Source organism: Columba livia, chromosome 9 (assembly GCF_036013475.1).
Source record: "Columba livia isolate bColLiv1 breed racing homer chromosome 9, bColLiv1.pat.W.v2, whole genome shotgun sequence".
NCBI classification, from domain to species: domain Eukaryota; kingdom Metazoa; phylum Chordata; class Aves; order Columbiformes; family Columbidae; genus Columba; species Columba livia.
Genome location: NC_088610.1, coordinates 6305196 through 6321238, shown reverse-complemented (window position 1 = coordinate 6321238; position 16043 = coordinate 6305196). Strand labels below are relative to the sequence as shown.

General features: G+C 44.7%; 1 protein-coding gene across 37 annotated transcripts in view; it reads right to left on the bottom strand.

Annotated features, from left to right (window-relative positions):
• Nucleotides 1-16043, bottom strand: part of LPP (LIM domain containing preferred translocation partner in lipoma) — a 397232-nt gene that overhangs the window by 180181 nt on the left and 201008 nt on the right. For all 37 annotated transcript variants that reach the window (XM_065073609.1, XM_065073577.1, XM_065073576.1 and 34 more), the window contains one exon: nt 6426-6538. In XM_065073609.1, coding sequence (XP_064929681.1) covers nt 6426-6538 — 113 coding nt within the window. The remainder of the gene's footprint in view (nt 1-6425; nt 6539-16043) is intronic.

Genomic DNA, 16043 nt, shown 5'->3' with positions numbered 1-16043 from the left:
AAACAACAGCATAACAAATACATTAAATAAAGCAGTAATAAGCACGATGAAAATAATGAGCACAGTTAACTGTTTGGATCCTTGATTCCTTTGTAGTCCTTGCCGAGAGGTTTAGCTATTAAAGGCTGTATTGCATTATAACACTGCCAAGATATTAATAGCCAAGCAGAGAGATGAATGGCAGGCTTACGCCATACAATTAAAACTTTTCCAGTTTACTCTTTCAGTAAAATTTGTGGTTTATAATAAGCATCTTTGTCTATTCTGAAGAGAGTAAGGATTGGAAAGTTACATAGATGGGAACAGAGGTTCATTAAAGATTTAAAATAGAATGTGGTTTGGCACTGTAAAACAAACATGCGTATAAGATGGGTTGCACCAAGAGCTGCCTGAAAGAAATGCTCAGTGTTCCTTTTCTCTTATGATCCTGGATCTACTGGTCATGCTACCCACAGAAACGGACCAAAAAGCAGCAGGGATAAAACGTGCATGGTTGTTCCTCAATAATGTGGAGGTCTGCTCTATATCACCACTCATTGTGCATTTCTCAGATATATATATATATATATGTATATATATGTAGTTGTATATATATGCATATGAGAAAACAATGCATTTTATCTATTATGGATCCAAATATTCACCAAAATACACAAACTTTGTATTACTGCTTTTTCTCACCTTAGTGCCCAGAAATCCATGCTATAGAACAACCACATACTGACCTGCAGAGTCCCAGTGAGCATTTAAACATGCAGAGAGAATACATGTTATTTGTTCAAGTCTAATTCAGAGCACAGCACATTCCTGTTTCTCAAACACACAAGGAAGGCAGAAGAAGGGAGACAGATCAAAAGCATTCCTGCAAAGTCAAGGTTTGAGTAAGAGGGTTAACATTACCAGGTAATTTATTTACACTGTTGGACACGGCTTCAATTTAGATAAAAGGCAATTGCTTATCACACAGATTTCAATAAATCAGGTTAGGAGCCCCCAGAAATCTGCAAAAGCTGGATCTTGAATGGCAAGCGATACACACAAACTATGGCTTTATTTATAGAGATCCTGGGAGCGACTGCTGCTTGCGCGGAGCCGGGCAGCCCTGCTGGCTGGCCCACGTTCCTCACCAACGAGCATCTACGCCCAGGCCAATAATCCCGATGATTAACAAAATCTAGCACTAGAGGGAGGCTGAACACACATGTTCCGCTCTCTTTGGCCTTCTCCGCTTCTCCTAACATTAAAAGGCAGGCGATTTAAAGCAAGCCCAGCAGCCAGGCAGAGCCCAGCCGCCATGCCGCTGAGTGGGAGATGTGCCGTTTGAAGTAGGGCAAAAATCGCACTTTTCCCTCCCCAACTATTTGTCAAATATATGCACCTCCCAAAAAAATTTTAAAAAATAAATAAAAAAAATCGCTCTGTTGCACTGTTTCCTCAGCCGGTGAGTCACAGCCCCCGAGGAGGCACCGCCGCTCGCTGGGAGGGAGTCAGACAGCGAAATGCCTGGCAGCCTTCTCTGTAACAAGGATGAGGCTCTCGCTGCTCGCATCTATCAACACATTCCCACCTTCTCCCAGGCACGAGCGAGACAGGTCTTCTCTTAACAGCCTCGCAGAGGAAGGCACATACGCCTTCAGACTGCGTTTTGGCATTTCTCCTTCCAAAAATTCCTTGGCAATGGGAATTTGAGTCCTTCGGCTGATTTTCTGTGTATCACAACAGGACGATACAATTTGGTCCATGAGTCCAGTTAGGTCTGAATGTGAGACTAGCTCCTGCCCACATACCTCACAGCACTACGGCCTCTCCATGCATATAAAAGAACTGGCGTATTAAACTATTTTATCATCGAATCATAGAATGGTTTGGGTTGGAATATGTAGTTCAACCCCCCTGCCATAGGCAGACACCTTCCACTAGATGAGGTTGCTCAAAGCCACATCCAACCTGGTTTTGAACACTTGCAGGGATGGGGCATGCACAGCTTCCCTGGGCAGCCTGTTCCAGTGCCTCACCATCCTCATGGTGAAGAATTTCTTCTTATATATATCTAATCTAACTTTACCTTTCATGCAGGTGTTCAAAGTCTCATTGTTTCTTCACTCAAAACTTTTGCATACCCTCTTTGGTATATCCTAAATTCTTTCTGGTCTCAGCCACTGATGGTATTTAATCATCAATTTGCAGTTTTTACAGTAATGAGGCGGTGCAATGTAGCAGACAGAATCGCTCTGGGACGCAGGAGATCTGGGTCCTATTTTTATCCCGCGACTGGCCAGCTTGGTGACCTGGCAAAGCACATTCCCTGCTTCAGCTTCCTTATCAGGGAGAGCCTGGTATTTCTTTTATAAAGTGTTTTGTGGCCTGTCAATAAAACACAAACTGATAACAGCCAGGGCTTGCTGGGAAAGAGGCGATCTCCTGGTTGAATATAATTCCCTCCTTTCCATGTTGTGGCAGCATCCACAGAGTCCCAAATGAAAATCAGACCCGCATGCAGATGCAGCACCTGTGGATAATTAGCAGCGATTCACAAATGCCTGTTTTTCCAAGGTGGCCCTCGGCAGGTCCGCAGCTGAGGGTCACATCTGCTCTGAGCCACCCAAGTCCTACCCTGACATGAAAGGATGGGCTCTGAACCCATCCTTTAAGGAGAATCGGTTGTTTCAAAGCCGGTGGAGATCCGAAGCCCCCAGGATATGGATAACTGAGATGTCCCCGTGGCATCACGGCTCCAGAGCCAGCCCAGGGGTTGGGTAGGGACCGGCTGTTCACACCACTGTGCACATCCTCATCCCCTCATCTGCCTGGTGAGGGAGGAAGCAATAGCTGGTACCATGAGTGAGGTTACCTCTCTGTGAGCAAACAGGGCACTTGAGAGGTTGCTTACGAGAGATTATTTTTTGACTTTTGCTTTCCCCAGCCTGGGAAGAATGCCTGTTTTAAAACTAGAAGGAAAAGAAAAAGAACAAAAAAAACAAAGAAAATAAAAATCTGCCTCCCTTCTCCCAGATCTATCTATTTCCCTTTGACAAACAGTGATTTCATTTTTCTTCCTGTCCAGGATTTTTTTTTTTTCTCTTTTAAACTGAGCCCAAGCCAACGTGGCAAAGGCTCTTTGCTCATGTCCTTATTTGTCAAACACGCCATCGCCGCACCCTCATCACCATTCTGGGAACAAGCCCTCGCCTTCGCCGGCTGACTTCAGCTGAAGGGGAACTTCCCAACACAACTCTCCTCCAGCCCCAACACACTGTTTTTTTAAATAAATATCTATATTTTAAAGTATTACAGTTAATAAGAAGAGAGTTTAGATTTCCTTCCTATTTCCTCCCCAGCCCTGCTGTGAATCTGAACATGACGAATCTAGATGGGAAAACAGAAATTACAAAATAAAAAAATGCCAGATCTATTGCAAAGGTATTTTGTAACCCAGTCTTCCTTTGATTTCCATCAGAGCATAGGCACCTCAAGGGAAGTCAGATACTAGAGTACCTTATTGGATCTGATCCTAAGTGGCCAGTTCCCCTGTCCAAACAGAGATCCAGAGATAAACAGGTCTATGAAAACAGGGCAATATTGTTTTAGCTGCTGCTCTTAAGCTAGAATTTAAACTGTAATCATCTGTACAGTTTTTAGCCATCTGCTAATATTAATGCACAAAATGATAATAAACTAAACTTTTATTTTGATGCCTAACTTAACACCTAGTACAAAAAGATGTACCTGAAGCCACAGCACACATATAATCTGTCATCAGCACTCTGCCATCTAGAGAGATATTTCAGTTGTAAAGAAGCTTATTTGCTGGAGCAGAGAAATTTCATACTCTGGAGCAAATCTGCAGGGCTCACACTGGATCAACAGGGGCCAAACCACCCCAGGCAGCAGCCTCAGATCTGGTCCACGCTCAGGAATGGGGTCACTGCTCCAGCACTTACATTTAGCAATGGGGAACCTGAGACATTGAAATGAAGTGGCATCAGAGAACAGAATCAAGCTTGGCTTTAGTTTGTTGGGAGTACCATTCTACACATGGTCTTGAGATTCATGCAACCATGCAACCATGCCCTGAGGGCTGAGAAAGGATTCACAGCAAAAGAAACATGGACACTATTTGTTCTGCTCCTTCAGCGAGGGAACACCCATGCGGAGTTGTGAAAATGATTGTGTCCCATGGTACCACGCAGCTTCCCCCATCACCCCCTGCCTTTCTCCCTCCTCTCGGGTCCTACGTCTCACTTCAGCACAACTTTTGCTGCTCCTACAACAGAAGGAGCTGATCTTGCAACACAAGACCCTGCTGGCCCCTGACTTAGCCCTGGCTTTTGTCTGCTTCCAACCCCCTTCAAAGGACAGAAGGGAAAAGAAAGGGGGAAAAGGTGACAAGAGAGCACAGATTAAAGGCAGGGACCCACGTCTGATGCACAGAGTACATCTCAGGGTGGAGACAGGCAGGAGTGCTGGGGTACCACTGGCAGGCTCTCCTCCCTCCCAACAGAATGCCACGCAAAGGAGTCCCAGTCTAACCAAGCTCCTGCCAAAACCCAACGCTGTGAACATGGCTCCAGCCCCGGCTTCCCAAAGTCAGAGAGAAAGGGTGTGACAAATAGCAATTTCATGAGCTCAGCAGGGAAGAACCATCCCTGTCGGGTGGTTCTACCAAGGAGCACGTTGCAGTGACAGCCCCAAGCAGCTCAGGCACATCTTTGGTCTGTTGTAGGAGGGAGACAGGAGGAATTGAAGACATGAGCATCTTCCAATAAACGTGGCAAGGTCCCCACCTCGGGTGACCTGACAAGGGGGAAGCCTGACCCCGGAGAAGCACCTGAGGAGCCGCAGCCCCTTCCCGCAGCCCCGGCTCCTGCACAGGCAGCGGTGCAGCAGCGCCCTGCCCTCACCAGGAGCCTTTCTGCTTCCCAGGCGTCTGGAAGCTGCTCTGGTCCCACTGGGTCTGCTCTTCTCGGAGAGATAAGAGACAGAACAAGGTTTGCTGGGGGAATTACTTCATTCCCCCAAGGCTGGGAAAAGCTATGCTCGGCACTTGGCTAATGTCCCTGATGGCTGCAGCCTTTCCTGGCAAGGAGAACACAATCCTCATTAACCCCTTCCCTCTCGCAGGCTGCTTATGGTGCTGAACACACCGCAGGAACACGCTGCTGAGACTTTGTGATAGCATCTGAACATCTCACCACAGGCAAGAGATCACAGGAAGCTCATGAGGGAGGGAAACGTTTTCTCTTTTTACAGAGACACAGACTAGATTAATTGACTCTAGAGTTTGTGGTGTGGTTAGGAACTAAGTCAGGTCTCCTAGATCCTGTTTAATGTGTGCCCACTAGCCTATTCTCAGTTTCGAATCCATCGATAGACACAGGTCTGCTACAACCTTCCAGGGTCATCAAGGGCAGCCTTGTGGCTGCAGACACACGGTTACACAACCTTAACCAGTCTTAAACCTAGATCATGCTTTCTTTGCTCTCACTGCTGTACCCAGAAGCCTTATCCAGACCTTTGCAGCTGCCCATGATTAGAAACCTTCTCAACACCAGCATGAAGGTACTTCTGGTAATCTCAGCCTCTCCTGCTCCTGCACTAATTTACCCAGAGCCGAAACAGTTGTTCTTCCCTGGTGTTTATTCCTCAAATATATTTAAATTTTGCAAACATACCTTCTCCTCAGCCAACAATCCAAACTCTTCTGGTCTCCACTGGCAAGACCAGCTCCTCACTCCTTGATCACCTTGACAGCCTGTCTCTGCAGCCTGAATACATCTCTCCTGAACGCATCTGAACTAACACAGCAGTACCTGGCTCTCCAGGCAAGCCAGCAATGTCTGCACAAAAGTGTTCATACATTTCAAAGGTGTGCAAGGTACGTCCCTATCCACATAGGACATGCCATTATCAGCTTCATCTTGGAAGTTGAACTTTCATGCAGATGGCAAATCTAGAAGATCCAAGCCAGCAAACCAAGGGTGAAAAGGGTGTCAGTGACATCACTGGAGCTGGGCCAGGGCTTATTTGCTTCACTTAATTTTAGGCATCTAAACAAAGCACTTTTAGGATCAGATTACTGCCCTAAAGTCTCTCCACAGTCCATGGAAGGAGATGGCCCTTCCAGAAAACAATTCATTCTGGGAAGGTTTCACTCCCATCTGCCATCACAAGGACATAAGGCAATTAGTCTTCTAATTCAAGCCGGATGGGAAAAAATCCTTTAATAGCCCAGCAAGTTTTGAATGGAAATATTCCCTACTTGGGAAACACAGCTTGTTAAAGCTGACTTGGTTGTTCCTGACACATGATCTCTAACCACAGCACTCTGCCACCTCATTTTATAACCATCCATTCATTTCCTCAATTTTTGGATCAGTTCTGCACTAATGATAAATGATAAAATGATAAAATTCTTGTTTTCTTACCTGCACATTGAAAGTCATGTCATCCAGAGGAGGTGGGGGAGGAAAGGCACCTTGTGATGATGTGATGTTCCCGAGGTCATCCACAGGAGGTGGGGGTGGAGGAAGGAAGTCCCCTAGGAGGCAGAATTGGAGAACTTAGACTCACCAGCATTTCCCCATATCATGACATTGATGATCAGGATGAACCCTGCAATACTCTGCCATCAGTATCCTGGCACAGGAGTTAACATATTGTTTAAACATTAAATGCTCAGCCACAACCCTCACTGCTTCAGGAGATGGCTACAACAGCTCAGTAATGTTGGCAGATTGCTCAGGCCCTGCAGCAGAAGGTGACTTGCCACAAAGCCTGAAGGCACCAACAACCAGCTCCACAGATCAAAGCTCACGTCTCACTTAAATCTGCTGCAGGTGGCTGCAAAACTTGCAATAATGAACGTGTCATGTCCAGCCTTGCAATGGATCCCGTCAAATTCACACCCTTTAGGTGTCATATTATGCCAGCTCTTCTTGATCGCTATAAAGACATTACAGATGCTGTCTAAAAGTAAGGATTCCCTGTTGCAGAGAACACATGGAGAGCTGGAGCCCAAAATCTAGACCAGCCCACCTCTTGTAAACCTGCCACTGGCAGGCAGACATGTTCTTCGCATCTCCTCCTTCCTATAGGGACCTCACAGCTTCATGTAAAGAACTGCTGGGAAGATCACAGGCTCTTCTCAGTGACAACAGCCACATGATGGGCCAGCTACAAACTCAGAAGCATCTTTTACGCTGAGGAGTCTCTTTACAGGGGGCTGATGTACAAAATATCTACACTTTAATTTGCTCATTCTAAACTTCCCAAACTGCTGATCTGAAGACAAAGCAGCACACAGTGGCTGTGAAGCCATCCAGCTTAGAGCAGAGATGGAAGACTTCTTGAAAACTTCTGAGGAGGTGGGAGCATGAAGGAGAAAACAAGGGCAGAGCAGCACGGACTGCGGGCAGCAGGACAGCAGGCTCTGAAAGCACCTCCGAAGGATGGAAAAAAGGACGTTTGCCATTAGCACTAGATTTGGCTCCTGGGGAGGCAGCTGCCTGTAATTTGGACCATTTTGGTATATTCTTATTTCCTCTCACAAAACCTGATGCTGCAAGCAGAGCTGTTTGCTCTTGGCTCTGCTGTGTGCATCTGAGATGGAAGTTTAAGATAAATGAATAAAAGTGTGATATTTCAAGTATTTGGGACCTTTTACTTTTGGAAGGTTTTAACCCTTTCTGGGAGGAAACACAGGCTCTCTACTTGACCCTCCACATCTCCATGAAGTGCCACAGCACCTCTCTACTACAGACCCTCAGTGCCACCCCCTAATAGCAAGGAGCAGCTTCCAAAACACTGGGCGAGACACTGAGCCAAACCCCAGTGACCTGCAGCCCTCTGGACAACTTGTGCCCAGGTTCCAAACCAGCTGGACAGCACCTTCGAGCCGTTTGCCATGCAAAGCAGATGGGTCTGCAGCCCTGGAAAGGCTTTGCGTTTGTTTTTTTTTTTCAATTTCTAATCACTTTCTGAAAGGCACAAACTCCCCCTAGGACTTTTAGGGATCTTATTTCCCAGGGAAGTAATTTCTTCGCATTTTCCCCAAAGTGAGCATGGACAGGACTCAGAAAGAAAAACCTCTCTGAATCCCTAGGAAAATATCATCCTAAATGCAGATGCATGAAGACAGTTCGAAAACAACACATTGAAAACTAATTTAAGATAACCATGTTGCTCCAATACATAAAATCTCATGAAACCTACTGGCTCATGATATTATAGAGTTCAAGATTGATTTTTAAAAAAACTATGTCCAATAACATCTGCATATCCTCCTCTTTGTTCTATAATTAATCCAATATTTTATTTTAAATCATATTAAATACGATACAGAATAAAAAGAATAAATATTTTGAAAATAATATCTTGGTGTTTAGGTCTAAAAAATGCTGGGAAGTTTGAGTGCTAAGTAAACTTTTCTCCTTTGCTCTGAAGATGACCCTCTAACCAACCAACATGATTTTGCAAACAAATTCAATTCCAGCAGACACATATTTCACAAAGAATAAAATTCAGATGATGTTTCTCCAGTTAGTCCTGGTTCCAATGCCAAAGACCCATCTCCCTGCACAGCACATCAGTCAGACACTCTTGCTGTGTTACAACCCTTTAAAACATCCAAGCAAAATCAAGGTGGAGAACATGTTAAAGGGAGTAAGATGAGGAAAGGGACATGGTCTGTGCATAAACATACGGGAAAAATAACAACTGCTATAACAGAAGGGGAAAACAACAATTGCAAGAACAAACACAAAACAAATACCATTTTGCCCCTTTGGAAGATCCGTTCCTCCCAAAAGAAAAAAAAAAAAAAACATTGGCAAGATTTTCAAAAAAGGAGCAAAGAAAAGAAATGGAGAAGAGCCCTTTTTCTAGAGTTTGGAAGAAAACACTTTTCTTTGCAGCAGGAGACAGCTGGCTTTTCTGCATCCAGCCCAGCTCTGCTGACTCTGTCCTCTTTGTCAGATAAGCTGCTGGCTCCGCTCTCCCCGTGAATGGGAAGGTTTTTAGACTGGGAAGCCCAGAGCAGATGCCTGATGAACTGGGGGGACCTTGCAGATGTTTGGCCTTTTCCTGGTCCCCTGCGAACAGATGGACTTTTCTCCTTCACAACTTCAGTTATTTACTCTGCCACTGCACTTTCCTCTTTCCCACACACAGCCATAGGACCCGATGCTGTTCCCACTGCACTCACGGGAGAGAATTCCCTTGGATGTTACTGTTTTATTATTATTATTGGCTTTGCTGGAAGTCTCCCTCCGGCCGAAAAAGGGAGCATGCAAAGACCGTAAAATCTGTGTTCTGAGAAGCACATGGTTTTAGATGACGTGTGGAAGAAAACAGGTCTACATTTGAAAGAGTAAAGGAGGAAAAAAAGCTGAAAGCAAGCTTGCACTCCCTTTGAGCTAGATGTCCCTGAAATGCATCTCAGGGACCATCCCTCACCCCTGAAGCTTTGCAAGCCAGATTTCACTTGCTTAGAGCTGGGTAGGTAGAGGAGATCACTGCCACCCACTGCTGACCACCTCCAGTGCCAGCCAGCGACAAGGCAAGCGGGATGGGGAAGGGACCGTCCCCTGGTCCACACGGATGCACTGGCAGCCATGGGGGAACTAGGGCTCTGGGGTTACCAGAGTTAACCATGGGCTGGTTAACATCCCACCCTGAGATCTCACCCTCTCCTGACTAATTTAACCCTGCTGCCGCTCCATATATAAAGGCAAAAGGTTAATTAGTATTGATTACTGCTCTGCACCGCAACTGGCGTTTTTGTTGACATTCACTTGCCATCAGCCTGAACACGTGGAGGTACTTAAGTTAAGAGAGCAACTGCACCGAGCTCTGTCAACAGAGAAACATCAAGGCACCTCCAGGAAGCAATTTATACTTCCAGGCAGGTGGAATCCCAATCTGACGGCAAATCCCCCCACGGAGGCAGCGTGGGGCAGGCGTGTTTGCCGGCAGGGAGCCGCATCCTGCTCCTCCTTGCACCACGGTGCAGCCTGCCTTCAGCTCCTGCAATGAGACATCTCTATGCACCACCATGAGTTCAGAGGAGAAAAGAAACACCCCTCATTGCATCAGCTACTTGTTTCTTACAGCTGTGAAGAGCGTGAGTCAACCTACGAGGGGGCTGCGCCGTGCGACGCACGCGTCTGCTTGGTTATTTCAGACACGACGGCGCAACGTGCCGTGAAACCGCAGCTCTGAGCTCTTCTCTCGGCACCCGTGCCGGAGCATCACCCTGCACAACCATCAGAGCCGATGCTGTCAGCCCCGTAATGCTTTATGCCATATTTTACAATCAAGTAATTGGACAGAAATTAAGTCAGTCCATCACAGCTATGCCAGGAAAACTACAGCAGAGCCATGAGCAGAAGTGATGCCTCCCAAGCTCCAGCTCAGCTCCTTCTTCAAATCTGTGCCATGCAGATACATTTGCAAGTTTTTACCCCTTTCCTGCCCCAAATTTCCCCTCTTGCCCTTTCCAAGGACAGTTAAGCTTTTCATTATTACACTTTTCAAATGCACAACTAAAAAACTTCTCAAAGCCTTAACAGATGTGTCCATCAGAATGAGCCTGGCCAGGCTAACTAGAAACCCTTTAAGATTTTTGCCACTGGCTGCCTGATGCCCTCATGGGTACAAGCTGAGAAAAACACCCTGTCTCATGCACTGAGCACCTTTCTCACAGTCTAACCTTTAAATTTTTAAGTGTACTTCAGTTTTTTGCAGGATCAGGCTCATGTCTCAAGCCTTTGTTTTCAGGGAGATATATCTGCCAGGCAGCAAATGAATTGCAGCACAATAATTGCCTCCCCCCTTGACTGACACAGTTGTTTAGACATGAAGATTTGCAGCTTTGAAACTTCTAGACACGAAGACGATCTCACATCTTCAGTAAGAAGAGACTGTTTGGGGGAAAAACCCTCGGAAACACAAAAAAGCAAAACATCATATTTTTCCCTGAAACAATAACTTAATGAAATCTGTCAACCAACAAAACAGGGTTCACGCTGGTCTTCCCAGATCTCTGGGTGACATCTGAAGAATATGTGCCCAGATGTTTTTCATTTTTCTCCTTTGAAACCAAAATAACCCTTTCTCATCACCATCTTGGTAATTTCTGACTCTGAAGCTGGTTCAGAATCAGTTTGAATCACCTGAAAAACACAGGTCTCCCCTGACCCAGAGACCAGAATAAGGACAGTGATGGAGCAAACCCCCACTGATGGGTTTCTGTTCTGACCCAGATAGACTCCAGTTTGGAAAGCACTGAGCAGACACAGGCATTTCCCATTGCCTGGTCAAGTATTTAACTTCTAGTGCAGAAAGCCAAAGTTTGCAATTTGGCAATTTCAATCTGCGTTGAAACAATTAAGATTTATACTTAAACTCTAACTCATTTAGCATTGGGCTAAAATCCTTATGAATGAGACTACTATTAATTTCTCTCTATGCCCACAGACCTGTATCCCACAATAACCACTGCAAAAACCTGCAGAATATTGCAGTATTACTAAGTGGTCCAGGAAACCTCATACTGCAAAAGTGACACCATAGGATTTTTATAGAAAACTTCAGCTAGATATGACCTGGTAACTCTTGGGTGTGAACACGCATCTATATTTCCCAAAATGAACATTTTCCTATAACATCTGTATTTAACATGTATCGTTGGACATGGTAAATACACAAAGTCATGTTTTGTATTGGCTCATCCTTGGTCAAAACCATGTCGTTAATGGTCACGGACACCACATCAGTGCAAGGGAAATCATCCCATGATCACACATCAGCTCCACAATCTACCTAAATACACCACATTGGCCTATGATTCCTAAAATAAAGCAGCCCCACGAACCCAAAGCACTGTTTAAATTACCACTCTCTTACCAATCACTAATCCCACCATTTGAACTACTTTTGCTAATCAGCTACTGTACTAATAAGCAGGAGGGAGAAAAAGAACCCCATACTGGCTAATTTCATCCTCAACATTTAAAAAAGGAATATTGAGTGTGTCAGGTAGTTGCACAAAAAATCTACTTCACCACTTCCTAGCTGCAATATTTCTTTTATGGATTTATGGTGTATTAAAAGGTCACTGGCTGTTTAAGTCTTAAACAGTTCTAATCATTGTAAAAGTCTCTTAACAGTAAGAAAAGGAAGCTCAGAACAAACAGCAGCAGGGATTCTAATTAAAAGGGCCAATTCATCTAATTTTATTTGGGGTTAATTATTCAGGATTCACTCTCTGATGTGTAAGGAATAGCAATTAGTAATTTTAGTGATTTGAGGAACATTGGAGGTGTAATCAGTTAAAATGAGTGAGTGTTTACAACACAAGATGTTGAATTAGTTTCTCCCAGCTGGAGAACAGGAACATTAGTCCCCTACAGTTCAGGACTATGGATCGCAGTCCTACTTAAAATATTATCTTCAAATAAAAATAATATTAAAAAACCCCACACACATGAACAATCATCTGGTAATTCTGTTTACTGCGTGGAAAGTCAATAGGCAATGTGTACCATGGCAGCTTATGCATCCTTACCTTTACCTCCATCCAACTACTCAAGTCCCTGGGATTTGTTGGAAACAATTCCCAGCATTTTTCCTATCTCTACAACTTCAGCCAGAATTCCACCTTCCTGCCATGCCACCTTTTACCACTGCTGAGATAATGAAAGAAGCAGCCTGTGAAACCTTCCAATGTTAATTAACTTCGATGGTTAAATATACAGCGGAAAAATGACCACGCGATTAACTTAAAACCTCTAGGTACAATTCCTCCTACAAACGCAAATCCAAAATAGCTCTGCTAGAATCGCTCTGGATTTCTTCCAGGGTTAATAGAGCCAGAATAAGGCATTAAAGCTTTCAGAAGTCGCAGATGAGACTGATGGGGACAGAGGAGCCGCGTAGGAGAGTGTTAACAGGGAGATCCAACACTGGCTGCTTTGACATTTCAGTCTGAGCTGAGGCAACAGCTCAAAAGCCTTTTTTTTCCACTTCTGAAGAGGTAACTGGGTTTTACCACTATTTAGATATCATCAGGTACTCTGGCGGGACTGGAGCTGGACCCATTTCCTACAAGTTTGTGACCACTGAAAGGAGCGGCATTGGCACACCATGCCAGGCTTACTTCAGATGATACAGCTTTTATCCAGCAACTTGATTTAGCACAAACAGATGCTATCTTTAGTGTCCTGTGCACAGATCTCTCACTCCAGCTCTGGTCACCAGTGGGGAAAATCCCACCCACCTCTTATTCACGTCAGAACTCGCTGACCTCGCTCTCAAAACACCCCAAGGGCAGTAATTAGCACAAGGGTAGGACACGAGGGCTCAGTTCCCCAAATTATGCAAAATCTCAGCCGCTTCGCCACAGTAGATGCCCCTCATTGTGAAAACAATGTGGTTTTTTGATGAGACTGTGTTTTTATTCAGCTTGCGTCTGCAGATGCCCACTCGTGCCATCCTTCCCAGAAAAATGCAACCAATGCTCCTGCAGCCCTGATGGTCACAGGGTAGGGAGAGGCAGCTATAAGCACAAGTTGGGTTGTTTTCCCTCATGCACATCACTCAAACACCCTACACTTTGTATGCTTACGATACAAGTACAAAGGCATCGATACAAGGCTGTGTTTTGATTCTTCAGCATATTTTTCCACGTGACGGTGGGGCAAAGCATTCCAGGTAAAGTCCCACGCCAACCTCTCTGCAGTGAGATGACTTATTTTGCTCACCTCAACAACCCCGTTTGTAAACATGATGCAAATCTGCTCCCGCTCAGATCACGTTACACATAACGACTATCTTCATAAGGACGGTATCTGCTTAGAGGAGAGGTCTGCTAGTATCAGAACCCAGCTCTATGGAAAATAAATCAGTCCTTTACTAAAGCTTAGTGAAGGATTAAAGTTGAGCCAATGTAAGAAACAGCCCGCGGCACTGTAAAACTTTAATTAAAATCTGTGCTAAAACAGAAGGAGGAGGAAGAGACATAAGATTAACAGAAAAGCTCTAAGTGCCGTTCCTTGTCATAGATTTCTTCTAGGACTTTGGGGATGTCACCTAGCCCCACTGTGCATCAGTCCATGAACACACAGAGCCTCCCTCTGCCTTCCCTCCAGTGTTTATTTGTGGATGTAAGGATGGAGTCTGCATTACTTGGTCTGTGCAGCCATTAGTACGATGAGATCTCACTTTCTGTTGCAGCTGCTCAGGTCCAATAACAGGGACAAAAGTATTTCCGAATAATTTGGGGAAAAAAAAAAAAGGGGCAGAAAACAGCCTGCTGAGATGGAAAGATTTCAACACAAACAACTGGAAATATGCTGGAAATCAAGGCATCTAAGTCAGAAGAGCAAAGCCTGTCCTTGGAGGGGAAACACGGGCTGCATTCCCACACACCATCCCTCTCCTCTGCAGAGCGAAAGGTCCATGAAACAACTCAATGAGGGAAACACTGCCTCACTCAGAACAAAACCAAAATGGGTTATCTATTTGTTTATTAGATTATGGTGTTCAACTCATTTGTTCATTGCTAAGAGCTCCTGACAAGAGTTGACATATGCATTAATTTACTAAAGAGGGCTGTTGTGAAGGAGTTGAAAAAAATGAGCTATGCCACTGGATTAAGACCTCATTCTCCCTGGCTGTTGTTCCGTGACACAATGAAAACAAATCTGTTTTTTCAGTCAGTTTTCCCCCCTGAGGAGGCAGCCAGAGACAATGGGGACCATGTCCTTCAGATACATCCTTTCTTATCACCAACCAAACCCTCTCTGGACCTAGTGATGAAATACAAAACACTGCACAGATCGCAAAAAAACATCTCCCAGAGTTCTTTACTGCCAAGGGACTTCCTCAAGTTTTGGAAGCTGCAGACAAGAGTTTTTAAGCAATCTCGGGCTTATCTTTTTCTATGACTGTTTTTGGGTTGTTTTCCCACTTTGGGGATGAATTGCAACCTGAACAGTCAGAGGAAACCTGATGTGCTGCAGCCTTGGCTTGAGCCTCGCAGCCAGCAGTGGCCCATGCTGCAGAACATCTGGAAGCGCTGGATCCACCCTGCTTGCCCAGCATGCAAAGGAGAGGGACAAAAGAAATCACTGCCATAACCAGACTGTTTCCCTGGGTGATGAGGTCAACCTTCCTGCAAGACGTCCACAAACTCTGCTGCTGGCTTGAGAAACTGGAGCAAAAACACCAAGCGGGAAATGCATGTATGGCTCTCATATGAACTCATCAAACAAACACCCATAAATCAATTTTTCAAAGTGGCTTATTTAGTTCTTCCCATCCCCTTCCCCACCGCTCCCCATGTAAATCTCATAAACATCCAAACTTGGAAAGATTAAAGGAAAACATGTGTCTTTATCAGGCATGTCTTAGGTTACTGTTTTCACCAATACAAACAGCCCTGGCTTTCTTCCTTCTATTGCAATTAGTCAGTGCTACCGGGGAGCACAAAACTAGCTAGATTTTCTTCATGCTACAAAATTAATCACGTTCTTATTAACCAGAGTAACAGTTGAATAATAACTTACATCCTTAGTCCCTGTAGCTAACTCAAGATAAAATTAAATGTTGGATAAATAGAGTTAACCTCTATCTTCTTCTTTCAAAGTAAATAACTAACGTTCTGCATTTCCATATATAAATGTACACATTCATATGGAGTAGTAGTGGGTTTTGTGGAGTTTGGTTCCTTTTGCCAGTACCTACTGGAGATGTCACACATAATCTGGCTAGACCATGGAAGAGAAATGGGATTATAATCAAATGAAAAAGAAAAAGGAAAAAAAGGCAGGTGGGAGGAGGAGAGGCATCTTTCCCAGGGTAGATGCCACCTGGAGGTGCTCTGCATCCTTTCTCCTGAACTTCTGGATAACAAAGAAGGCAGAGAATAAAAAAAAAAAAATATAATGCAGGCTTTTTCTTCTTTGGGATAAATTTTACCCTAAAACACTGATGCACAAGCTTCCTGTAACAAGAATCAGTGCCCAACACCCCAAAGTTACTAT